The sequence below is a fragment of the Etheostoma spectabile genome, unplaced genomic scaffold (assembly GCF_008692095.1).
Source record: "Etheostoma spectabile isolate EspeVRDwgs_2016 unplaced genomic scaffold, UIUC_Espe_1.0 scaffold00005597, whole genome shotgun sequence".
In the NCBI taxonomy this organism is placed as follows: Eukaryota; Metazoa; Chordata; class Actinopteri; order Perciformes; family Percidae; genus Etheostoma; species Etheostoma spectabile.
This window is the reverse complement of record NW_022603277.1, coordinates 1-27,150: the sequence shown is the minus strand read 5'-3', so window position 1 is coordinate 27,150 and position 27,150 is coordinate 1. Positions and strand designations below refer to the sequence as shown.

The window sequence follows — 27,150 nt, the reverse complement described above, 5'->3', positions numbered from 1 at the left end:
CCTCCCCCAATTTGGCTAAAGTTTAGATTTCAGTGTCAATATGGTACTTTTTTTGGTACAGATTTAAACAGCCTACTAAATAAAGTGTAAGATGTTCAAGTATTATATATAGATTTCTAAAGAGTTCTAAAAATGTGAACTTTTGAGAAAAACTTGTCAGAAAATTTGCAGCAAGGTTGTTTAATCGTTTCCTGCCAGCTCATCACTAACTTTTAAAACTCCACTTTTACAAAATCAAGAGTGCACTTGATGTGTGATGCAGAGTCTCCAGGTTGCACAAACTTTATTGGCACGGATTTTAACACTTACGTATATTATATATTATGTATGATAATAATACAGGTCTAATATGTGTATGTACTGCAGGTTTCTCTAGATGTTTATGTCACACCGAGACAAAACTGAATATATTGCAGCCCTCACTGGAATGATAGATATTTGTTACGTCATTTCAAACATGTTCAGGCAGAAAATAAACAAAACTGGGTAAAAAATCAATTTCTGAAGAAAGAAAGGCGTTGTGATGACAGGCAGATGTGGTTCAGTGTGGATGAGTATGAACAATACATCTGTGTATTTTAATAAAACGTAACCGTAGCAGTTTAGTTTTGAGTTATTTCACAGCATACAACTTAGTAACTCTTTCATGTATAGTGGTCACCAATACATAGCTAATCAAAAGCCGTTTCCTTATATATTCGACCCTAGTCCACTGCATTTTATTCATTGGTTTGTTAAATAGCTTACAACACTGTTCTGTTGAAAACTCTTAACACATGCCATCCACCGGAGTGGACATTAAATAATTAAAAACTCCTTAACAAATGCATGTATATAAAAAAAATCTAATATTGTTTCATGCCTAAATAGGAAACAAAAAAGGTCAGAAATCCTGACTACGGTTGTCATGAATCATGCATGAATTAAAACCGAAGCAGTTGCGCTGTTTGTACCTGTGCAGGTGAGTCTCAGGTGTCTGTCGGTGAAGTCTTGCAGGTGGTTTATTAGCTAAAACGTGCTTTCATGGGTCCAGGTCAGCAGAATCCCTCAGGTTCTCTCACTTTGAGTCCTTATTGGCTGGAGCAGGCATCTGTCAGGATGCAAAATCATGGATTCCACCGTAGCAGGACACGTCGGACAGGATGGGTGAGTATAGAGTTAAAAGGCTTCTGTAGAGGTGTTGGCGGCTTCTTCACTGAACTTACGCAGTTGACAAACACAAGTCCAGCTGAGACTGATGAGAATGTTCTGCAGGTATTTGGTCATAAACCAAAGTATTGGTCACGTTAAAATATTGACCTGTTGATAGCGCTAGATGAAAAGTCAGTGGATCACTAACGTTATTACAATTCATCTGAGGGGAACATAAATATATTTCATCACAATCCCTCCAATAGTTGTTGTTGTTGAGATATTTCATACAGTCATAAATGTCAAATGTCAAGGTGCATTTATTAATTTACACCTTTCAACAGCAGGCAATTCAAAGTGATTTACATGAGACAGGCATTACAAAAAGATCCAAAGAATGTAAAAGACACATTCAAATTAGATTAAAAAGGTTAAAAAAAAAAAATAAGGTAGGAGATGATTTGATCAAAAGCACCAGTACAGTAACATGGACCTTGGTGGTGTGGAATGTACAGAACAATACTGCACAAAACAGTATACTATGCAGTGTAACAACATGTAAAATATCACTGAACCAATGATCAACAGAAAAGCTCATGATACTGAAATGAATGCTATAAATGACAGGAATAATCATTATATATGAAATGCATTTAAACTGCAGTAAAAATAATCAGGCTGTAGCTCATTAAACAGGAAATACAGACTGTAAGAAAACGCCTGAGGACATAGACAGGGAACCCTCTTGTTGCTTCAAGCACTCTAAATATTTTGAGATATTATATATTAAAACAAACAAAGGATGACACATATAATTTAGGTACTGTCAACCAGCATCAATTACTGGCTGATTACTGATATTTCAAGAATACATTGGTTATTCATCCTGACACAGTTTGTAATGACCACTTGACAGAACAGAAGGAACTTGATATGAAACATAAAAATACTTAGAGTAACAGGATTGACTGATGTGTAAACTAATGTGGTTATTTTACTTTGAATTTACGTTAGTTAGCTGCAGTATTGGTCAGACACCTTTGTAAACAAAAAACAACATTTGTGGCTTACCAGACACCATTAAATGTATGGGAACAAAACCATGTGATTGCTTTAGCTGGAGTGAAGAATTCACGTCTGCCCTGTCTGGCAGTGAGAGTAATTATACAAACACTCCTATGACATTCTAGCTACTGCTCCGCTACTATAGTTTCTTGGCTGGGTTCCTGCCTCTTCATTTCTTTTTTTCTTTTCTTTTTTTACAAACTTTATTGAGATAATTTTACAACACCCTACGACTTATGCTAGAGATTACAAAACACCAGGGGAACTAAACATTATATAAAAAAGACTTAATGTCAAGTTATGTCTTGTAAGCTCACACAGGTTATCAGAATCAGAAATACTTTATTGATCCCCGAAGGGAAACTCTGTGTTGCAGTTGCACAAATATTATAAATGGACAGCTGGTAGTTGGTACATTCAGATACTCTTCCCTCCTTCCTGCCCCCTTTAGCTCTGTCTGGTTGATGTAAAACATATCCTTAAGGTGCTCCAGAGTGGGCATGTCACCCAGACACCACTCTGGTATAGACTGAGAAATACAGAGAGCTTTCCATGGCACCAAGAGGCCATTGTATGAACCTTTTTTTGGCAAGGGCTTGAATGTGACAGATGTTAATTTTTGATTGTAAAAGTCCTGCACTCTAGCTTTAATAAAAAAATATTATATTAAAAAAATATATATTAGAATTGGTGTTGTTTGTTCTTTGCGGCCTTATTGAATACTGTTGAGCATTATACAACCAAGTGATGCTCAAATCCAAAGGTTAGTGGAAAGGTCAGAGGGATGATACATTTATCTTTGTATTGCTGTTTTAGTTCATTTATTTCTTGTTCATGCTTTTTCTTTAAGTTCTCAGTTTCTTCTTTCAGCGCTTTTTCTTTGTGACTTGAGAGTTTTTGTAACAGAGTGTAGTCTTTGTCATGTCTGTCTTCTTTCTCCCGCATCTGTGTTAGATGCCTTAGCTTCATTTCCTGTATTTCCTCATGTGCTTCTCCACCAACACTGTAAAGTCCTTGGTGTATTTCTTTCTGAAACTCGTTGAACTCTTCGGCTTGTTTTCTGGCCTCCTCTTCATATTTCTTTTCATTTCCGCCAGCTTTTTTCTCATAGTTTATCTCTAATTCTTTCCTCTCCTTCTCCTCCTGTTCTCTTCTGTTCCGATCTTCTTCTTTTCTTTTAATTTCATGTTTTTCTTTCTGTTCATATTCTTCTTGAGCTTTTTAAGTCTTGTTGCTCCTCATGCCGTCTCTTGTTTTTCTTGATAGGTTTGTCCCACCATTCTTTTTTTCCTTCTCCAGTCCTCTTTTTGCTTTTTCATCTCTTCTTTACTCTGTTCCAACTCTCTGTCAAGTTTTTTTTTCCCAGTCCTGTCGTTGTTGTTCCTCATCCTTTTTCTCTTCCTGTCCTCTTCTTCTCTCATTTCCTGTTCTTTCTTTCTCCCCTCACGTTCCTTTCTGATGTTTTCCTCCATTTCTTTAAGTTGTTTGACTCTCTTGTTCAATTTCTGCTTTCTGTTGTTTCATCCTTCTCTCACTTCTTCTATTTCCTCCTCAGGTTTTTCTGGAGCTCCTTCTTCTGTCTCTGCATTTCTTCTTCTCTTCTCTTTCTAGATCCTATCCACTTCCTGTGTATGCTGCTGCCTCGGCCTCCTGGAACATTTCTGAGTGTAAGCAGTTGCCGCCGTTTTTCTTCAGCATTTTTTGGACTTCTTCAGCAGCTCTCTGGCTTGATTCCGATCCGTTTGATTGTTGTTATTGAAGACCTGGTATCTTCCTCCACAGTCATGTATCAGTTTTTCAAAAAGTCATCACAGTCTTGTATGTAACTCTCAATTGTATTGTTTTTCAGATCATCACCTCTGGTGATATAATGATGATGAAATCTCTGAATTCTTGCCAAATATTTCTTGATCAGTTCCACAGAGTCTTTTTCCTCTTGTGTGAAGCGACCGATCTGCAGCACAAGTAAGAACACATGAGGTCCAGGAGACAACATGCTGATGCATTTCACAAGTTCATGTTGAACGTCATCATTGGACACTGTGTGTCGAACAAGCCGGGAGTGTCGACCACAGCAACAGATTGTCTATCAATCTCGCCTGTTGCTTTTTCACAAAACTTGGTCACAGACTTTGAGCTGGTTACAGATGTAAAACATTCTTTACCCAGAATGGTGTTTCCAGTTGCACTCTTCCCACTGCCAGTTTTTCCAATCAGCACAATTCTGAGACAGTCTCTGCTCTGAAGGGTGTCATCAGTTCCCATATTACTTTTATGTTTTAAATTCCTCAGTTCAGCTTTGAGCCTTTTATTAATGTTCTCCTGCTCTTCAAACTTCTCCACCTGAACCTTGGCAAACATCTTCATTGTGAAACCTCTGGATTCTTCAACTCTCATCTCTTCCACAGTATCCAACAGCTCTGGGATCTGCTGCCGGTCCTTGATGTTGAGAACAACACATCTTTCTCCACAGCTCTGACAGAGCACCTGGATCTCCCTGTTTTCCTTAAGAAACTTAACAACATCTGGAGCTGTAGGATCTGTCTCCACAGTGAACAGAATCATGGTGAAGTCATTGACTGGAGAGCTGAAAGTGTTCTGGATGGTCTCTAACTCTCCCTTGTCTTCATCAGTGAGGGGGCCCACAGGTAGGACCAGGATGAAGGCATGTACGCCCTCAGGATCACAGAGGGAGATGCACCTGAATGATTCCTCCATCACTACTTCCTGACCTTCTCCATACAAGGCAGGCAGCTCCACCAGGGAAACCCAACGTCCACACACCTCTCCCTGATGTTTAACACACTCTGATGAGTTGGAGACTGAACAAAGCTCTGTCTGTCCTAAAATGGCCTTGGCTGCTGAAGTCTTCCCTGCTCCTCTCCTCCCACACAGAACCAGGTTTAAAGCTGGCCTGATGTGTCCAGATGTTGGTCTGGTGGTCTCTTCAGTGAAGGTGAGGAAGGTTCCTTTGTTTTCATGCACAATCTTCTTAATCTTCTGCAACAATGATCTGTGGTTATCTTCAGACATGCTATAGTGTCTCCCTCCACAGTCTTTAAGGAGTTCTGTAACACAGACACTCCTTTCATTCCCCTCATGTGTTATGATGATCATTGAGTACTTAAAGGAATCTTGACCAAACAAATGTAGGATGGACTTCAGTGTTCGTCTATTCTTCTCAGTGAAATCAGATGGTTTCACTAACAGCAGGAGGACATTTGGTCCAGGTGAACAAAGAGTCACACACCGCCTAACCTCTCTTCTCACGTTCTCCTCAGACAGAGTAAACATGTCTGGAGTTTTCACTATTGTTAATGCTGTCCCTCTCCAATCTTCAAAGGTGGCCATACTTTGCTTGATGAAGTTATAAAGCTTTTTCTGTTTGTTCTCACTTTTTCCCAGAAGCACAATCCTGAATGCCGATGCTGTAAAACAACAGAGACAAAGATAAAACAACTCAATATGAGGCTAAAATCCTTTACATTGCTCACTGTACATCATAGGTGCCGATTTATGTTTTCCTCCGTGGGTGCTTGTAGGCGCACGTCCCTTTAAAAAAAGTAGTCAAAAAATGTTTGCATTTACACAAACACACACGCCTATTAACTCCATAATAAAGCCGTAAAGTAGCCTAGGCTGTCTTTCAACTCAGGACAGTGCCACGTCTCACGAATACAGATAGGATCAGAGATGAAATGCCTGTGGTTGTGGTCGTTCTCATTTGCTAAAATAATAAGCATTTGATCACAAAACAGGAATGAACCCAAACACAGCCCACAATTCTGCACAATAGCATAGCAATAAAATAAAAGCATTTTATCTAAAATAATTTTAATTTTAATAATGGCGATGTGCGCATGTAGTCAACTAGTCGATTAAACATGTACCCTTGCAAGTCGGCACCAGAAATACTAGTCAGTTAAACTTTTTATTACTTTTTATTAATAATGTATTAATTACACAGTCACATTTAATGAAATGTTGATATATGCTGTCTCTCAGATGTCATAGCGTGTTCCACTCTACACACTGCTGAAATGTTAAAATCACCAAAACCCTTGGTGTTTTATTTTGAAATAGTTTTCCTTAGTAAAGTATCCAGTTGCAATGTGCTTTCCAGTGTTTGATTACCTACCTAGCTTGACCTGCACATCCTTTTGGCTTCAGTGCGGCTGTTGGAACTGATCGCTGACGTTCTAAACCGTAATTGTGAGTACACCAGATGCGCCATGCACAAATCTTTGATCATTTCACTACACTTTTAACATATTAACTTTGTCTGTTGGGTCCATGGATGTATTAAAAGAACGATTGGGTCCAACAGAACAAAGTAAACAATAATCAAACACAATTAAAAAGTTTTTTTTTTAAATATAATTTTTTAATATAATTTTTTTTTTTTAAAGAAACGGGCTCCTTGTGTAGTATGAAGCCAAAATGTTGACACTATGAATTGACCCGGAACATTGCCCAAGCCTGGAGATGATGGAAGAGATGTCATAGAAAGACAGACAGAGCGACATCCACAGCTTGAAAATAGTACATGTAGAAAATAAGAAGACACACACAGACAGACCCAAGACGGGACCAATCACACATGCAAACAGACAAACGGAAATATCGGCTGTAACACAAATTCACCGCATGGAATTCAAAGACTCAGCAACGCTGAGCCAAGTGTCCAAAGTCTATGTTTGGGTTCAACCCTGTGAAACTATGCCACTAAAAATCTATCTTCAAATACATGATTAGCTTTGTGATGAATTTACTTACTGTCAGTTGCAGGGGTTTTCTCCGAGAGTGATAATTGTGCAGTGATTTTGTTTAAGACTTGCAGCCCTGTAAAAAGATTTGTAGCTTAATGTTTTTATTTGATCAAGGAGGATTTTTGTGATTAAGGGTTCATTACTTGGTCAGAAATGTTTCTGCACTTACCAGCAGCTTTAACAGCATCTGTGATGGAGTTTGTTTTTTCCTTTTGTTTTGGACTTTGATGATCAGCTGGTAAAGTAGATGTGGTGTCCTTAAATACGTCACAGCTCACATGCTCTCCATGTTCTCCTTTGCCGTTTGACCCAAGCGTGTTAACAGCTCTGGAAGTTCAAGGCCCTTTCGCTTCAAGTATCTGTATCTACATTTGATGATCATGTCTTTTAATGGAGGGTGTTCCATGTATGTTTCCATTAAACCTGATCTCTCTACTCTGGTTGTTGATATCAGATCCAATGAATGATATATGACCCGTCACTAAACTTTTCAAGGACTCTGCAGAGCTTCACTTTGTGTTCTCAGTGAAGTCTTCAGGCTGTAGAACCAGCAAGAACACATGAGGTCCAGGATCAGAGAGTCTCACACAGTTTTCTACATGTTCTGTCAGTTTTTCTTCAGAGATGTTGGGATGCAGCAGATCTGGAGTGTTGATGATAACTATTCTTTTGTCCTCCAACTGTCTCTTTCTCTCAGACAGTGGTCTGGTTCATCCTCAGTGTTGAACACAGTCTCTCCCAGTATGAAGTTCCCCACTGAACTTCTCTCAGACCAGCTGTTTCCCAGCAGAACAACCCTCAGCTCTGACACTGAAACACAGAGATTTAAAAAAGGCAATTTGAAATTACATGTCATTAAATCATTAAGCTGACGCTTTTATCCAAAGCAACTTACAATTGCTATATATGTCAGAGGTCATACACCTCTCGAGCAACTAGGGGTTTAGTGTCTTGTTCAGGGACACATTGGTTCATGTGTCACAGTGGGAAATCAAACACATATTTCCCACACCAAAGGCATGTGAGGCAACTAAATGCAGACTTGCATGTATTAATTTATAGTTTCATTGGTGTTTATCTTTAGGGGTTTAGTTGCTTACTTACAGATTTTACATATGAAATATTGTAAACTCAGATACTCACTGTTAGGTGGCAGCCAATCATAGCTCCTACAGCGCTTCAGAGGATACAGATCATCTGTGATAGGAAGGATTCATCTGTTTACTTTATCACACGTGGCACGAACACCGTCACCATCTGTTATTTATTTTATTTAATTGCCCTCTTTTCCTGTTTTTGAGTGATACATATAATTAATAGTAGCTGCTTAAAACCAGAGTCAAGTTCCCTTTATGCAAAAGCCCACTTGGTCATTTAAACAAATTTTGATTCTGATTACTCAAATGTCCCACGCAGTCTTCTGAAACTTTGGACAACATCTTAAAGCGATACTTTGCTGATATTCAACCAACTTGAGCAGCAATATGTTTTTTCCTACACTGCAGTTCACATTCTTCGTCTGCTTCAAACAACAAACTTTTGTCTTGTGGTGATGATGACAGGTCATTGGTATATTAAAAAAAAAAAAAAAAAAAAGGGCTGAAACCTGCTGCAATACAAATACCCTACCTGCTTAGACTGATACTCTGACAGCTCAAGTTGATCAGTAGACCAAATGATCAAGTGATATAAAATTTTATCCCTTTTTTTATAATTTTATGTGATCAGGCAAGTAGTCATGGCTTTTCGCAATCTTTCTTATGGTAATTATTGCAGCTACACATCAGAGACTCAATGCTTTAAAATAATATTACAATCACACATGTATGTAATACTATATGCAATGCAGCAGATTATGACAAAAACTGATTTGGCAATGAATTCAAACAGCACACTGGCTTGTGTTTTATCTCCACCTAGTGGGAATCTCTTGGCAGAATGCCAGTCATCGACTGGAAAGACAGCGGTGTGGATGGCTGCAGCCTGGAGCGTCCCATGTTATGCCGTCCCATCTCATGCCGAGGCAAGTCCAACAGTAAATTCAGAGGATCAAAAATATGAAAATTGCAAATAATTTTCCAAATGGAGTAACTGGTAAATTCGTGACCACATTTGTTGCAATCAATTGAAAAACGTTAAAAACTGTTAAAGTAACAATTTTAGCCATACACATAGTTTGATGATTTCTGGATGTTATTACTGTTCCCTGATGTTAACGCAGACTACTTTTGATGAAACCTGCATCAGCGACGCAGCCATTTATGCCAACTAACAGCAGGATATCCTGAGGAGGGATAATGATCAGCACACACAATAACAAGAATACAAAAAAACACATGTTACACTCTTTCCAAGACTCCTTTTTAATTATATATTCTTTATTGTTTTCACACTTCACTGAGACATTGCTACAAATACAACTGCTTATCAGCATGTCGAGAGGGCTTAAAACCGGAGGCTCCTGGTTGCAGCCATTGAAGGAATCTTTTTTTTTAGTTTGCCTATAATCTGCATTTATTTTATTTTATCGGACATATATTTTTAAATATTTTATTCATTAGCATGATAATCACCGCAAGCTTATTTTTATTCCAGATGCAAGCTTTTTATTTTGAAAAGTAGAAGGATGACACCAGGCAAGACAGCATGAGATGGGACGCTCCAGGCCGCAGCCATACACTCGGAGGAAAGGCAAGTCAATATTTCTTCAAAGGCAGGGATTTTTATAAATTGAGAAATGAAACAAATCATGATTTTCTTTCTGTATGTGACAGAGATACGATAAGATACCAGTGATAACATGTGATGTAAAGTTGAAAAGGGACTATGGTCCAGCTGTGGGTTGTATCTCATCTAAGGTCTGAGGACACATCCCTTTAGTTATCTGTATAATCTGTAGATGGAGAGAGAGAGACTTTTATCCAGAGTTATAAAGACTGACTGGACTTACCTGATGCTGCAGTCGCCATAGCCTGCTCTGCTGTAAACATCACTAATTCAACTGCGGCATTATGAATCTAAAGAAAGAAAAATTTAGATTTAAATTATTTCACTAATTAACACCGAAATGGTTACATAGGAAATATTAGTACATTGTAGTTCTATAGATTGACCTTTTACTGAAACCTCAGCCACATGAAGACCCTTACATTTGGTTTTATAAACATCAGATCACTGTCCATATTGATAATTGATTAGATTAGCATAGTTTTGATATGATTGGTTCATGTTAAACGTGGCTGAAAACAAATGTTATTTTTATCACCTGACCATATCAATGGCCATGTAGTTCTGGCTGCTAAACAAGATGTATTGTAAATGTAGTTTCAATTTCACCTCGTGATATTACGTTTAGCTAATTTGAGGCTCTTGTGTTAAAACCATCTCGATCAACTATAACTTGCTTGGTCCAGGGCAACAGGCTCCACCTTGTGGTACTCTATAGAATGGCTGGCTTTTTAGTGGGTATTGAAAAGTGATCCGGTGTAAAACGCCCTCATACGCAACTGACTCGCAGTGCCTAGGTACGACTCTCAACAGAGATGGCACAGAAGTGAGGCGCATCACTCAGTAGCTAAAAGAGAGCTCAATAATTATAATAATCATCATCTTGATGGGTATAAAACATGTACTGTAGCTATATCCGCGATATAAGTCATCGGCTCTCAAAGTAATAAGAATGGTTTAATAGGAGTTCACGCTGAGTCTCTCACAGCCTAAAATTGCTGCACAATCACAGTGAAACTACAGGCAGATACCGAGAGGATTGACTTCCTCGTCTTAACTGAAATGGCGTCTCAACACTTCACTTCGGCTTAATTTTGGCCATTAACCATTTGTTGCAATTGTCTCAATAAATCTCCTATTTTCAGAGTACAGTATAAGACAAAACATATCGTCACCTTCCTAAAATAATCGCCTAAGTCATTTTTTGACAAAAAGTATTTTCTTGCCTATATCATCTCCTCATGGTGCTGGCCACCTCTGGTAACATTTCCTACATTCTCAGTTGAACAGTTCATGTGATTCTACGCCTTTAGTATAACTGCATAAGTCAAAATATGTTCAGTATTTGGTTCCGTTTTTTGTGTTTTCTGAAAAACGTGAAAAAATGACTTAGGCGATTATTTGAGGAAGGTGACGATATGAAATCATTACCGGAACACAGAAGAGTAGGCCTATACATTATCTCACAAACTGTTGGAGGAAAGACCGTTAACTTGGCTGGGCACAAACGACATACACATGTCACATCTTAACACAGTAAACCTACAATGCTCCCACATATATCTATTATTATTATTTTATTAACTCCTTAACCATACTCATATTTTTATTTTAATAACCTTTTTTTTCGTTTACCTTGTTTAAGTCGAGTTTACTTACCTGCTGGACTTGTTGCTGCGAGTAAAAGTGAAAGTAAAAAACGGTCAGTAGGGAGTGGGAAAAGTGTACCAGGAGCCAAAAATGTTTTAAAGCTGTAGGCCTACAGGCAATTAGATGAGTAGGCATATTTACTATTAATAAGCTCTATGTTGTATATTTAAAGTACACTGTGTGTGCATACAGGCATATACTGTAGGTATGGGATAATGTAGAGTTCAGTTCTGTCTGGGTTTTTTTGGTACCTGCAAATAATAGCATTTTGACAAACATTTGACAAAGGTTTACTATCTGTTACCTTTACAAATACTAGACTATTTTACAGCAAGTAACAATAATTTGCAGTCATGCACTTAAGACATTTGTATTATTTATATACTGTATACTGTATATTTACATATATATATTGTATAAAACATATTTGTTTGACAAGATTTCTCAACTCAAGGTCTAATACTTCAATTTTCATTTCTACATCTTATAAATCTGTGTTTGTGTTTGTGACTGTTGTACTAGTTAATCAGGCTACATTTTCCATTAATTTAAGCATTACGATTCAAGATTCAAGAGGTTTATTTGTCATATGCACAGTGCGCAGAAAAGACACAACGAATAAAAAAGGAGAATAAAAAAATAAAGCTTAAAGAAACAATTTTTTTTTTTAATATTGAAAATGGTCAAAGAGCACCATAGCAGCTCTGTATGTGGTGTGAGTCCAGGAGACTAGGAGGGGAAGATGGAGTGTGTGTGGGGGGGATATTCCAGAGCTCAGGAGTCTGATGGCCTGTTGATAGAAGCTGTTTGTGAGTCTTGTTGTCCGTGCTTTTACACTCCTGTAGCGCCTTCCTGAGGGCTGTGAAGAGTGTGTACTGTCTTTAATCATGCATGGTGGTGTACATGTCCTGTAGTGATGGTAGGGCTAACAATAGATGAGTTGTGCAGTTTTTATAACAAATTTGAGAGCCTTCCTGTCCCGAGCAGTGCTGTCTCCATACCACATTGTGATTGAGTTGGCGATGACACTCTCCACTGTACACATGTAGAAGTTGCTGAATATTTTGGTAGACATGCTATAATTCCTCAGCAGTCTCTCAGCCGTGCAGTCTCTGCCCGGCTTTCTTTAGGAGCTGGTAACTGTTGTGAGCCTCGTTGACCGGTTCCGAGGAATTTAAATGTTTTCACACTCTCTACCTCTGTCCTACCGATGTACTTTATATTGATGTTTGCTGCTCCTTCCTCCTTCTCCTAGGATTGATAATCATCTCCTTGATCTTTTCTGCATTTAAAGAGAGATTATTTTCCTGACACCAGCTCTGCCACCTGCCTTCTGTACGCAGTCTCCTCACCACCAGTGATCAGTCCAATGACTGTGGTGTCATCCGCACACTTTAAAATGTTGGTGTCAGTCTTGGTAACTACGCAGTCATGAGGTGTATCAGAATCAGCAAGCTGAGCACACAACCCTATGGGGTCCCTGTACTTACAGTTCTGATGTCAGATGTCAGTTGTCCAACTCTGACTGGCTGGGGTCTGTTTGTAAGAAGTTTCAGCACCCAAAGAGAGGGTGTCAGTCCCAAGGTGAGGAGCTTTTTGGAAAGCCTGTATTGTTTATTGGTGTTTTAAGCCCCCAACGTGTTCTTCCAGGCATCGCTGTCTGGAAGGCACTAGTATTAGGCAATGGTTAGTTTTGGGTAAAAACGTAGCGCCCATGCATTTGAAATTACATTTTTCAATAGTACTTTATTTTTAAGTTAAGTATTAAGTTTCCATTTGTTTCCCATTTTAAATGGTTGTGATTTGTTGATCTGTTTTCGACTGCTAATGCCTTGTTTGGACTGTGTAGGGGCAATAATTGCTTACGCTTGTTTGTTATAACAATGGATTTGACCAGTGATGGAAATAACGGCGCTGTAAGGAACGGCGTTACTTTTTTCAATAACAAGTAATCTAATTGATTACCCTTCACCCTACACAACGCCGTTGCGTAAATGCGGCGCGTTACCATAATTAAAGCTAGAGGAAAAGTCTCTTTTTTTTGTTGCTTTTTTACTTTTTTTTTACTGAAAAGCGCATAAATACGGACGATTGGCTGGGGTTAAGTGAAATTTCATGGTAAGCGAATCAGAGGTAGTTGAGCGGGTGTTCGAAAATCTTGTACAGTCAGACACACAACAAACAACACAAGCGAGTCAGTCATTTAGAGACAGGTAGGCTACGATGTTATGAAATCAAGGCGAGAGGTAACTTTTCCTGCTAAAGATCTAATTGCTCCGAAGATAACAGCTGTCTCTCCCTCATTTCTCCCTAGCTATTTATACTAAAAGTCAAGGCTAAAAACCCCCTCCCTTTTGGAAAACAGGGTAATTCCACCACTACGTTATCACACAGGTGGCCACAGCAGTGGACAGGTCCAGACCAGTTCCACTGTTACTGTAAGTGACCCTTAGCACACTTAAAAGTGTGCCAAAGGTCACACCTAACGAATATAATTTTTTTTAGTTCTGGCTGTTTCTAATATTTAGTACATACTTTCATCAAAACAAGTCATTAATGGGTTACATGGCACACTTTAAGCAGTATATATATATATATATATATATATATTTCACCTGTGAGTTGCACTTCAAACAAACACATATATTTTAGCTGTGAGTTATATTTCAAGCAGTACATATATTTTTAGCTTTAGCTTTGTGTTTCTTGGGTTTTCAACTGAACCTCCGTTTAACACAATGACCATTTACGATCTGCCAGGCATTGTGAAGAGTGCTCGTCCCCATGCTGCATCACCAGCAAATATTCAGGCAGGGTTTGTATGCACTGGAATTTGGCCTTTTAATAGGAATATTTTCAGTGACAGTGACTTTGCACCATCCTTAGTCACAGACCGCACACTGCCAGCAGTGACGCCAGAGGTTCCATCTTCCTCTACAACTCCACCACCCAATGTGTTAACGGTGGCATCCTCCATGCCACTTAAAGCATCATCCCCTGTCACATGTGTGGTGTCCGAGCCTGAGCCATCCTCCTCTGCCATGGACACAATTTTTTCACCCGTGTCCTTCCGTCCACACCCAAAGGCTGGCCCAAGAAAGCAGATGACAAAGGGCAGGAAAAGAAGGGAAACCGCCGTCCTTACAGATACTCCTGTAAAAAAACAACTGGAGGCTGTAGAAAGCAGGTCTGCAGCTAAAAGAAAAATGAATTTCAGCAACAACAAAAAATCCAAACCGAAGAAACAGAAAATTGCGGACTCGTCCGATGATGAAAGTGAATTCTGCATTATGTGCTTGGAGAGCTTCTCCAGGTCAAGGGAGGTCCGGCTCCAGGACTGGTCCTGTAAAGGCTGGGCACACAAGGACTGCACAGATGGAAGGGAGTTCTACACTTGCCACAACTGTGACTCCGATTAGGCCTACCGAGCCCCCACCCCCCCCCCCCCCCCCCTCTCTCTGTTGTTGAGAATGTTTGAGTTCATGTTAAAACGTTTTTTTAGGTGTTCTACCCATGATATCATTTTGTTGCATTATAATCAACTGACTTTTTGACTGACTTTTATGAAAAAAGGTAATCATTTCTTAAAAATATGAAATAAAAAGTCACAATAACATGACTGATACATGATGTTTTCCATGTAAAGTATATGATTGATTAATTATTTATATTTTAGACATGTGATACAACTGTCCCTGACATGTGTTACAACTGTCCCTGTACACTGGGATGGTTGTAACAGTGGAGAGACTGTATTAAAATCTATTTTACAACATGTACATATTTCATAAAACCAATTAAATAAATGGTTTCAGCATTTGACAGATTGAGGTTTTTAATATAACAAATTGGTTATTCCAGTGTAAATGGTTTTTAAGGTATTGCTAAAAATTGCAAAAAGTGTTACAACTGTCCCTGGTCTCCCCTACTTAGGCTCGTTGACATATTGACAACGAAGAGCTGCAACATGCTGTACTACAAGACCCTAACTGATTAGACTGAAAATAGTTGGGACCCAGATTGAATTGATCAGTAGGCCAAATTATCAGGTAATATAAAATTATATTCCTCCCTTTTAAATAAATTCACGTGATAAGGCATGTGGTCAAGGGTGATCATAATCTTTTGTTTTATTTATTATCACAGTTACACATTGGACACCAAGTGCTTTAACATCCTTTTAGAATGACACATTTATGTAATACTGTGTGCAATACACCTGGGGTTGTTGGTGAAATAAGGAATAATTAATGAGAAAATGATTACTGTGCAGAGAGCAGAACAGAGCTGCTGTCGGCTACTGAAGCAGACTTGAGATTGAGACTTGACTTGGACTCTAGCTCAGACTTGTGAGCATCTCTGGATCAAGTACACCAGAACATCTATTGTTATTATTATTAACAGTTTCCCCAGAAACATTAGTATCCTAAGATCAAGGATATACATAAATAGATAGATAGATAGAATCGAGAATGTCAGGTTTGACTTCAGAATTACCAACAGTCCACACTGAACTACAGGATAAACACTTTATTTATTGTTTGAATGAAAGAATATTAAACACAGAACATACAATTAAATATTACTCTAATGAGTCTTAAATTGATGTATCAGTTATAACCATTTTGAATTGACATGTAACAATACAAAGACAAATAGAATCATTCAAGTTGATTTATCTGATAAACATTTTATATTATATTGCTTGTTTCATATTTGCTGTAATATTTGGGATTTGGGTGTTGTAGGGAAAACAGAAAACATCCAAACATTTCATTTTTCTAACATTATAAACATCATGATCACTCTAATATTTAAAAAAAACAAAGAGCATTTCATTAATGACCAGGTAGCGCTTCCAGTTGTTGTATTTATTTAAAATATATATTTAAAAGAGTTCAAATGAAGGTTACTGAATTCTCAACTACTGGAGTTGACCCAGATGGACACAGCATAGAGTAACCTATAGAGCAGTGATCATCAACTGGCGGCTTGGCGGGCCGAATGCGGCCCACCAAGCCGTTCGATCCGGCCCGCGACTGGATTCCAAAATTGTGAGGATCAAAGAGAAAATATGTAGGCCTATTCTACACTATTAAAGCAACTAAAAGCAGCAACAACTGAGTCTCTTCTCAGTAATCACCACCATTTATGACTCTATTTAGGCTACACCCCAAAATGAGGACAGACTCGTTACACTGTTTGTATTTATTGTTTCACACAGTTTTTTTTCCTCATGCCCTTACTTAACATTTGTTTTTTATTTCAAAGTCTCAACAACATGCTTGGAACTAGCAAACTCCCCAGGACTAAAAAAGGAGGAAAAAACGATCTGGCACAATTTAAAATAGCATGGTAAATAAATAGCCTGGAACCAGAACAAAACAGGTCACAAATATTGTTCGCACAGCAAATAAAACGTTAAGTGGGCTATAGCGAAATCAAATCACAAGGCTGAAATGGACTACTATAACACTAATTAATCAATGGCTGAAGTTACATTTCCCCTCTGACACTAACTTTTTCACATCAGGCTTGGCCGCTGTCAGACTTATGCGCAAACAGTCCTCCAAAGACTGGGTTGACAGACGGTTCCTCTCGTGCGTTTTAATCGAGTTCATCTTGGAGAACGCAGCCTCACAGGTGTAGGTTGAACCGAACATGGTGAGCACATACATAGCCAGCGTCTTCAATGTGCCATAGACCTTGGGACAAGATATCCAAAACGCGCTCAGGCTTTCAGCACCACTGAGAGCAGCCTTCATGTCGCCTGCGGCCTGAATTTCAGCCAGCTCGCTCTGAATGGCTGCCTTGTCCAACTGCAGCATTTTCACCGCGTTTGTGGAGAATTCTCCGCTTGGGGTGATGGTGAATGGGTCATGCACAAATCCAATGACATCCCTGGAAATAAAAAAGTCATCAAATCTAGCAGAGAAGTTGTCTTTTAATTGTGTGATAAATATCTTCATCTTGTCTGTTACGTTGCCTTCTCCCACCGTCTTCAGTGTGTTGAAGTGCAGCAGCCTCCCTGACAACAAATCTGCGTGGAACAGATCAAGTTTGTTCCCAAAGGCTTCAAGTTTTTCCACCAAATCCACCACTGATTTTTCTTTTCCTTGCAGCTGTAGATTAAGTGTATTTAAATGGGAGAAAATGTCTGTTAAAAAGGCAACGTTGCACATGTATCCCATGTCTTGCAAGATGCGGAGATGGTCAGCTGCCGCTTTGGACTTCAACGAAGCGCTCCAGTGCTTTGCCCTTACTCAGCCAGCGCACGTCATTGTGGAGTAACAGGTCATCATGAGAAGCCTGGGATTCCATCACAAATTTGCGGAACAGGCGGTGCTGCTTGCTTGAAGTTCCTCTGATGTGGTTAATAATTTTCATTGTTTTTTCCATCACCTCTTTGAGCTCCCCACTTAGCTTTGCGCACAGCACACTGATGGATGATACAATGGAGTGCGTTAGTTTTAGGAGCGACAGTCTTTATTCTGCTCACCAGACCCTTACTTTTTCCAATCATGGCAGGTGCACCATCTGTCACTGTCAGGTTGATTTTATCCAGGGACAATCCATGGCTTTTAAAAAAATCCTCCAGTTTTCCAAAGATGATGTCAGCAGTGGTGTTGTCCTCGAGTGGAAGCAATGCCAGCAGCTCTTCTCGGAAATCTTTGCCATCATAGTATCTGACAAAAACGCACAACTGTGAGATATCCGTGTTGTCAGTGGACTCATTAATAGCCAGCGAAATATATTTGGCTTCCTTGACCCCGTCAATGACAGCTCGCTGAACTTGCTCCGCCAAAACGTGTACACGACGTGCATTAGTTGAGGCAGATAGAGGTACTTGTTTGACAGATGCAATAACTCTGTCCATTTATTTGTCTGGGGCAAGTTCCTCCAGAACGGTGATCATGCACTCCTTTAGAACCTCACTTTCAGTGAAAGGCCGGTCCCCTATATCTGAATATAATTTCCCACACCGGTTATGTCTGCAAAGCACCCAAGCAGCCTGCAGGGATGCACACGTTACTCTCTCTTGATCAGTTAAAGTTCGAGTAATAATGCCACTTGCGTGGGAGTAGGCAGATTTCAGTGCGGCGATTTTTCTCTGATGCGCCTCTGACTGCTCAGGATATGAAATCTTAAAATTTGAATGTTTAGTGTGGTGGTGACGGCGCAGATTGTATTCTTTGGCAACAGCAACAGTTTCGTTGCAAATTAGGCATACTGGTGAGGCATTCCGGAAGGTTGGCATGATAAATGCGTACTTTTCAGTCCAGTCATCATTGAAGGACCTGTTTTCAATATCAACTTTGCGTTTCATAGCCTTTGAGAGTGCCATTTTACCTCTGTTAAGAGACCCTTTCCTGTCACTTCCTCGGTGTTTGTTTTTCAAGTGCTCTATAAGTAAAATTGACTTGAGTTGAGGCAAAATATCTATCTATGGTTGTCTGTGGTATAGGTGATATGAACCTGACTCATAAAGGCCTTCAGTTTTGTAATGAAATGGAAAAAGTATTAACAATAAACATCAATCATAATGTTATACCAAAATTTGATTTTTTATTTAATTTTTATTTAAGGGTCCGGCCCCCAAGGAGACTGTCTGGTAAAATTCTGGCCCTCTGACAAATATAGTTGATGACCCCTGGTTTAAAGGGTCCGATCCTCTAAGCCTATGGGTATTACCCTATTAGGTATGACTGAGGACTGTTTAAGCTGGTGTCAAAGAGATTCGCCTAGCTTCTAACTGTCTTCAACCAAGCGTCTACCCTGCTTTCTCTGAAACAGCACCGGACTGAATAGCCCTAGAGCCAGATACCACCCCAGCCACGCACGTTCACGACAGCTCCCTTCTCATTGATCAGGGCACTTGGTAAGTTGCTAGGATATTGTTTAGGGGCCAGGAAAATAAGCCCTAAGGGTAGGTAATTTCAGTGGCTAGAGCAACCTATAAGCCCCTTTGAAGATGTTTAAGCTCACTACGCCCAATTAATTACAACCTTAAAAAGTGAAATAATTCAATGTCTGTACTTCTTGTACTTTAAATGCAGTATTTGTATCTTTATTGCAGAATAGAGCAAGGGCAAGCATACAACTTAATTGAGAATTGAGAATAAAATTGATCAATGAATAGAATACAAAAATACGTATCTGATTTTGTAATATTGAATAAAACTTGATAAACTGATTAAAAATTCAAAACTCCCTTAAAATGATTAATATATATGATTAATAATATACTGAGCAATTTCTAATAATTGATAAATATGTTGAAGGGCAAAACCTGGATGCAATAGTTTAGCTTCGATGAATTTGGCAATCTTCCTTTTTGTAGAGATGGGAGAGGAGCGTGTCACCCTGGCCGGGGGGACCGCACCCTTTTCTTCTACCCTCGGCTGTGTAATCCGTTAGACTCCTGAAACCTTGTCCAAAATCTTCAAAATGTCTATAAATACACAGCCATTGAGGCAGTTGAACAGAAGAAAGACGTCAGAGTCCGAATTACTCCTTCAGCCGGGTTGGCTACAGTGGCTATCCTCTGTGGCTTCTGTCTCGCTATTCCACTGAAGAAGTTCTCTGAAGTTTTCTTTTGCTGTTCTTATGTCCAAATCCCAACTCTTTTCTGGTCGAGGCTGCGGGGTCTGAAGATCTAATGTCCAGCTCAACACCCTCCGAGAACTGCCTAGGAATATAACCCCGTTCTTTGCCTGTTTCTGTCCTTTATACTTTTGACACAAAAAACCTCATTTGCTCCTTTCACTGATTCACGCATGTTCCTGCTGCCCACTCTTGATTTCCCAACACCCTGGACATGTCCTAACTTGTTTGCCCTTTTCCACAGCTCTATCAACCCCACAGTTAAGCTTAATCATTAATTCTTAGCATTTAGTTACACAGTTCTTTTGGAAGCTTTTCTTAAGCTTCAAACATTGTTAATAGACAATATATATTGTTCAGTTAATCAACCTTTGTTAATAGAAAATATATATTATTTAGTTGATCCAATATTATTTCTGAGAAATCACCTCATTTCTGAGAAATACTTTTATCTCAGTTTGCTAAACACACATTATTTCTGGGAATAATTAAACACACAACATTTCTGGGAAATATTGACACACAAAACTCAGAAAAGAAATATTTTGTAGTAATCTGAATTCCAGAATATGGACCCCCAGTACCACCATAGAAAAACGATTGTTCTTAAACCTGTAATATTACAATCTAGTCTTTAATCCAAAATAAAATTGTAATCAATAAATCATTGTGTGAAATCAGCTTTGTGGTCAACTCCACATTAAGATAATCACGGGCCGGGTCTGAGTTGTACAATTCTGAGATTTAGAAAGTCTTGTTTTTTGCACTTGGCTTCACTTTTAACAGTCAGATAATTGCTAACAAGGCTGCAGCTAAATATTGTACAGGCTGCTGATTAGACACTTGGGAGCTAATGAGAATTTATGCAAAATATAGGCTCTGCATATTTAGAGTTTCAGTTTTCAGAACCAAAAGAATGTGATGCGCGTCCAAAATGATGCGTCTTCTTTGTCCTTTTTGTTCCAAAATTTTGGTATCAAGTCAATAACTTCTTTTTCATGTTTTTGCCGCAGGCTCTTTTTTACATCCTCATTTTTCTCCTGTTCCATTTGTTGTTCGTGTTTTTTCAGTAACTTATTAATTTCTGACAGACCTTCTATCCGTTTGGTCAAATTTTTCATGAAGTCATAAATTTCACCCTGTTTTTTCTTTATTTCTTCTTCCTGTTTCTTCTTTAATTCTTCTTCTTTGTGATCTGACAATGCCTTCAAGAGGTTATAATCACTGTCTTTCTCTTTCATATCTTTCTCATGCATTTCCTTCTGAGCTGCGAACTCCCTTTTTTTTTCTTCTTTGAATTCATTGAACTCTTCAGCTTTCTTTCTGGCACCTTCTTCATGTGTCTTCTTTAGAGTTTCCATTTCTTTCTTATAGTTCTCCTCAATTTCTTTTCTCTCTTTTTCCTCTTGCTCTCTTTTAATTCTGTCCTCTTCTTCTCTTTTCTTTTCATCATTTTTTCTTTCCTGTTCAAATTCTTCTTGAAGCTTTCTCAATCTCGTTTGCTCCTCATGTTGTTTCTGTTTATCTTCTTTTTCTCGTTTTTCCCACTCTTCTTTTCTTTCCTTCTCCCAGTTCTCTCGTTCTTTTCTCATCTCTTCTCTGCTCTCCACCAGCTTTTTGTCAATGGTTTCCTTTGATTCTGATTCTGATCTTATTTGTTGCTCCAAAGCTTCAACTTTCTGTTGCCACTTCTGTCGCTGATTTTCTTCCTCTTGTTTTCTCTTCCTGTCTTCTTTTTTTCTCTTATTCTGTTCCTTCTCTCTCATCTCACGTTCCTTCTTAATGTTTTGCTCTTTTTCATCAAGTTGTTTTTCTCTCAGTTGTCTCTCCTTTACAATTTCTGCTCTTTGGTCTTGAATTTTTCTTTTCACTGCTTCCATTTCTTTCTTATGTTTTCTTTCCAGTTCTTCCCTCTCTCTCTGCATCTCTTCTTCCTTCTCCTTCAAGATCTTCTTCACTTCTTTCTGTATAGCTGCTTCAGCCTCTTGCAGCATGTCATTGGTGTAGCAGCTGCCTCCATTTTCCTTTACCATGGTGTCAATCTTGTTTATCAGCTCAACAACTTGCATTTGGTTTTGTTCATCAGTGTTATTAAACACATGGTATCTTCCTCCACAGTCAGCAATCAGTTTCTTAAAGGAATCATCACATTCTTGAATGTATTCCTCAACACACCGCTTCTCACGTTTCAGTGAATCTCCATTTGTAAAAAGAATGATGGTGAACTTTTCAGAATTCTTCCCGAAGCCATTCTTGATGAGTTTCAATGTCTCCTTTTCCTCTGGTGTGAGTCTGCCGATTCCTAACACCACCAGGAAGACATGAGGTCCTGGAGCCAGAAGACTGATGCATTTCACCATCTCCTCATTAACCTCTTCATGGGACAAAGTTGTGTCAAACAGACCAGGAGTGTCGACCACAGCGATAGTACGACCGTTCACTTTGGTCTCTGCTTTCTGACAGCGCTTGGTGACTGATTTTTGGCTTGATGAAGCTTTAAACTCATCTCTTCCTAGAATGGTGTTACCTGTAGAACTCTTTCCACAGCCGGTCTTTCCTATCAGCACAATCCTGAGACAGTCTGGGCTCTGCTTCTCATCATCACCTGGGAAATGGGAAGAACTATTACCTTAAATATCTACAGCTCCTACAGAATACTGTAGGCTCATTACTATAATTTGGGACATGGTTTACAACCCAAAAAAAGCATGTACATTTTAAATACTTACAAGTGATCTTGCCCTTCAGCTTTTCAAGTTCATGGTGTTGTTGTATGATCTTTTCCATTTGTACATGTGCAAAGGTTTCAGCTGTATAGACATTTGGTTTGTTTTGAGATTTCATCATTTTTTTCACATCATCCAACAACTCTGGGATCTGCTGCTGGCCCTTGATGTTGAGAACAACATATCTATCTCCATAGCTCTGACAGAGCTCCTGGATTTTTCTGTCCTTTTTTATAAAGTTTCCAACAGCTGGAGCTTTAGGATCTGACTCCACAGTGAACAGAATCACAATAAAGTCATTGACTCGAGAGCTGAAAGTGTTCTGGATGGTCTCCAACTCTCCCTTGTCTTCATCAGTGAGGGGACCCACAGGTAGGACCAGGATGAAGGCATGTGCACCCTCAGGATCACAGAGGGAGATACACTTCAATGACTCTTCCATCACTGCCTCCAGACCTCCTCCATACAAGGCAGGCAGCTCCACCAAGGAAACCCAATGTCCACACACCTCTCCCTGATGTTTAACACACTCTGATGAGTTGGAGACTGAACGAAGCTCTGTCTGTCCTAAAATGGCCTTGGCTGCTGAAGTCTTCCCTGGTCCTCTCCTCCCACACAGAACCAGGTTTAAAGCTGGACTGATGTGTCCAGATGTTGGTCTGTTGGTCTCTTCAGTGAAGGTCAGGAAGGTTCCCTTGTTTTCATGCACCATCTTCTCAATCTTGTCCATTAATGATTGTTTGTCAACTTCAGACTGTAGTGTAGACTTCATGCTGTAGTGTCTTCCTCCACAGTCTTGAAGGAGCTCATTAACGCAGACACTCATTTCATTGCTCTCATGTGTCACAATGACCATTGAGTGCTTAAAGGAATCCTGACCAAACAAACTTAGAATGAACTTCAGTGTTTGTCTGTTCTCCTCAGTAAACTCAGAAGGCTTTACTAACAGCAGCAGGACATTTGGTCCAGGTGAACAAAGACTCACACAGCTCTTTACTTCTCTTCTCACTTTCTCCACAGACAGACCGAATACATCTGGAGTTTTTACTACTATTAATGGGTTTCCTCTCCACGTTCCATAGGAGGCCAAAGACTGACTGGTTGGGAAAGTTGTTGGTATAAAAGGACTTTTGTCCGTGATGAAGTTACCAACCTTTTTCTGTTTGTCCTCACTTTTTCCCAGAAGCACAATCCTGAATGTCAATTCTGTAAAACCACAGACACAAAGATAAAAAGATCACTATGAATGGCATTTTTAATTTGCATAGAGCAAATGTTAAATTTCTTAGAAAAGGCAGAATAACGTTTTCCCAAAAATATATTTTAAACAAAAAATGTGGGCATCAAACACTCGATTTTGGTAAATTTTATGCAACAATTTGGTAACACAAGTAGACACAATTTCGTCAAATCGTTTTTAGATCTCCACATTTCCTATTTTTTGAGGGGGACAAATCTACATCTTCTAAATATTGTGGAGGACATACACCCTGCATCCTGTGTCTATAAAAATCCATTTTCAAATCCATGATTAGCATTGTGATGAATTTACTTAGTGTGAGTCACAGGGGTTTTCTCTGAGAATTGTTTAATGGAATTTGTTAACCAAATGCAGCCTTGTGAAAAGATGGCATCAATGATTTGCAGCTTAATGTTCTTATTTACGGTTTCATCACCTTATCAGAAATGTTTCTGCACTTACCAGCAGCTTTGACAGCACTTGTGATGGGAGTTTCTGTTTCTATTTGTTTTGGACTTTGATGATCAGCTGGTAAAGTAGATGTGGTGTCCTTAAATACGTCACAGCTCACATGCTCTCCATTGTTCTCCTTTGCCGTTTGACCCAAGCGTGTTAACAGCTCTGGAAGTTCAAGGCCCTTTCGCTTCAAGTATCTGTATCTACATTTGATGACCATGTCTTTTAATGGAGGGTGTTCCATGTATGTTTCCATTAAACCTGATCTCTCTCTGGGAGTTGATATCAGAACCAATGAATGATCAAATGATTGACCACTGAATGTTTCAAGGATTGATTGTAGCCTCTGCTTGTCTTCCTCAATGAGGTCTTCAGGCTGTAGAACCAGCAGGAACACATGAGGTCCAGGATCGGAGAGTCTCACACAGTTTTCTATATGTTCTGTTAGTTTGTGTTCAGAGATCTCAGGAAGCAGCAGATCTGGAGTGTTGATCAGAACGATCCCTCTGTCCTGCAACTGTCCTTTTTCTCTCAGACAGTGGTCTGGTTCTTCCTCAGTGTTGAACACAGTCTCTCCAAGTATGAAGTTCCCCACTAAACTCCTCTCAGACCAGCTGTTCCCCAGCAGAACAACCCTCAGCTCTGACACTGAAACACAGAGATTTAGAAAAGGCAACTAACTATAAACTTGCATGTATTAATTTATAGTTTCATTGCTGTTTAAAATAAGGAGTTTAGTTATTACTTACAGATTTTACATACAAAATGATATTATATCAGATACTCACGGTCAGGTGGCAGCCGTTCTAAGCTCATCGAGCGCTTCAGAGTCTACAGATACAGAACATTTGTTTACTTTATCACATGTAATCTATAGTAGATCTTCTTGTGGCATTAACTGTCACCATCTAATTTTATTCCCCTCTTTTTCTGTTTTTAAGTGAAACATGTTAGTACTAATCAAATATAAATGATTTGGCTACTGTATTGCCTATTTTTCGTCTAAAATGTTTTCAGAAACATATTTTTGTGCACTGTTTGTCTAAAACACGAGTTTGTGAACAGGAAGTGTGTACCATGCTGTTCTATGTGTTTCTATGAAGGGAGGGTGATAAAACTCTTAGATTTAACTGTAAAACTAGGCAGCGTTGATCAAATACAAGCCAAGATTCAATTACTGCATTGCCTATTTCTAAAACGTTTTCAGAAACATATTTCAGCTGCATAGACATCCAGTTTTATAAAATGACCACCTTTCCACGAGTAAAATACTTACTTACTTTAAACAGACACTTGGAAAACCTACCAGAACCCAACATGAAAAAGGGACCCAATCCGGAAGTAACCTTAAAGGTGCTCTAAGCGATGTCATACTTTTTTTTATGACTTTTTTTTTAACACACATCTCCGTACTATCAAGCAAGCTGCCTGTCCCCTGAACACACTGTCAAAAGGACGCAATCTCTGTAGTCAGCCCAGGCTCCACAAACACCAACAAAAACAAACTGCGCCAACCTGCACAAAACATAACAACATAACATAACACAGGGAGAATTTGTGGGTAGGAGTTGAGAGGTTAGTGCGCGGATGCACGGAAGAGAGGGGGATGGGACGGGATGTGGAGGAGGGAGGGGCGAGCTAGCCTCTGTTTTGTTTGACAATACTTTGAACGTCAACAAGAAGTGACGTCTCATTGCTTAGTGCATTTAAGGCCCTGACACACCGAGCTGACGGACGACAACGACTACCTGTGGCGTTGGCTCTCGTCGACCCTTGTCGCCTTTGTCTGGGCAAAAAATGTGCACTGGAACACACCACACAGACGACAGCCAACCGCCAAGTACCACGTACATTTTGCGCATGCATTCTAAGAAATAACTCCCCATACCAGCCATGGATGTGTTAAGAGAACAATACTTGCAGGCGGCAGTAATTCATCATTCAAGGGCAATGTTTTTTGCTCTAGCAGCGGCAGAACCGACCCGCCAGGAAGACAGCAGTACCAGGAGACGGCTAACTGGACTGTGCCTCTTCTGGGCTGTTATCTGTTCCCTCGGAAAAGAAGTTGCCCTATGGTGAAAGCAAAGCAACCAAATGGCCCGCTTGTTGCTAACGTTAATTAGCTAATTTCTTCCACCCAACATGCCTTTATCATACACTGGGTACCATAAAATTAGCCAAAAATAAGTTTCGCGCATCTGCCGATCGCAATGGGCTGTACTTCAATTTGACAAGAGTGTGTGAATTAAACATTAAGTTCTTACATTTTACTAATCATATAACATAATACATTTAACTAATATAGAGGCTGGCTGGTAAGGTAGCTCGCTTGCTTACAAGGGGGATAATTGTTTAGCCAGCGTTGCAGAGGGGGTTGTAGGATATTAGCTTATTAACGTTAGTTTATTTGTAATGTATAGGTAAGTAGAGATCTTTTAAAAGGCATGTTGTTGTTGTTGGACTAAATATGCCTAAACAAGTAGTTGTGTATATCTTGTTGTAGGCTATGATTGCCAATTTTAGACATAATGTGCAAAAATGGTTATACCAATTGTTTTAACCTATGTGTAACATTTGAACGTCATTTTAACGATTAACGTCATTTGACGGTTAATCGCCGTCGGCTCAACTAGGACCAACCGTCAGCGTGGTGTGTCAGGGCCATTAATTAGATAAATTAATTTTGATTAATTAACAAAATGAAGTGGATCTGAACACACCCACACAGAGAGACAACATCAACACTGGCAGTATCATGATGCTTTACCAATTAACAAGCAAC

At 39.3% G+C, this 27,150-nt stretch overlaps 1 protein-coding gene and 2 pseudogenes across 1 annotated transcript; all 3 read right to left on the bottom strand.

The window, feature by feature from the left end:
• Positions 1–3,810: 3,810 nt before the first annotated feature.
• LOC116677660 (GTPase IMAP family member 8-like) lies at positions 3,811–11,379 on the bottom strand (annotated as a pseudogene).
• Positions 11,380–17,555: 6,176 nt separating this feature from the next.
• Positions 17,556–18,261, bottom strand: LOC116677662 (zinc finger BED domain-containing protein 5-like; annotated as a pseudogene).
• A 1,297-nt stretch (positions 18,262–19,558) lies between these two features.
• LOC116677661 (uncharacterized) lies at positions 19,559–25,199 on the bottom strand (the record flags this gene model as incomplete). The annotated part of the gene is given in 4 exon segments (XM_032508003.1): positions 19,559–22,551; positions 22,676–23,878; positions 24,375–25,016; positions 25,157–25,199. Coding segments are annotated over 4 exon segments (3,591 nt in total), but the record flags the coding sequence as incomplete, so codon positions are not given.
• Positions 25,200–27,150: the final 1,951 nt, after the last annotated feature.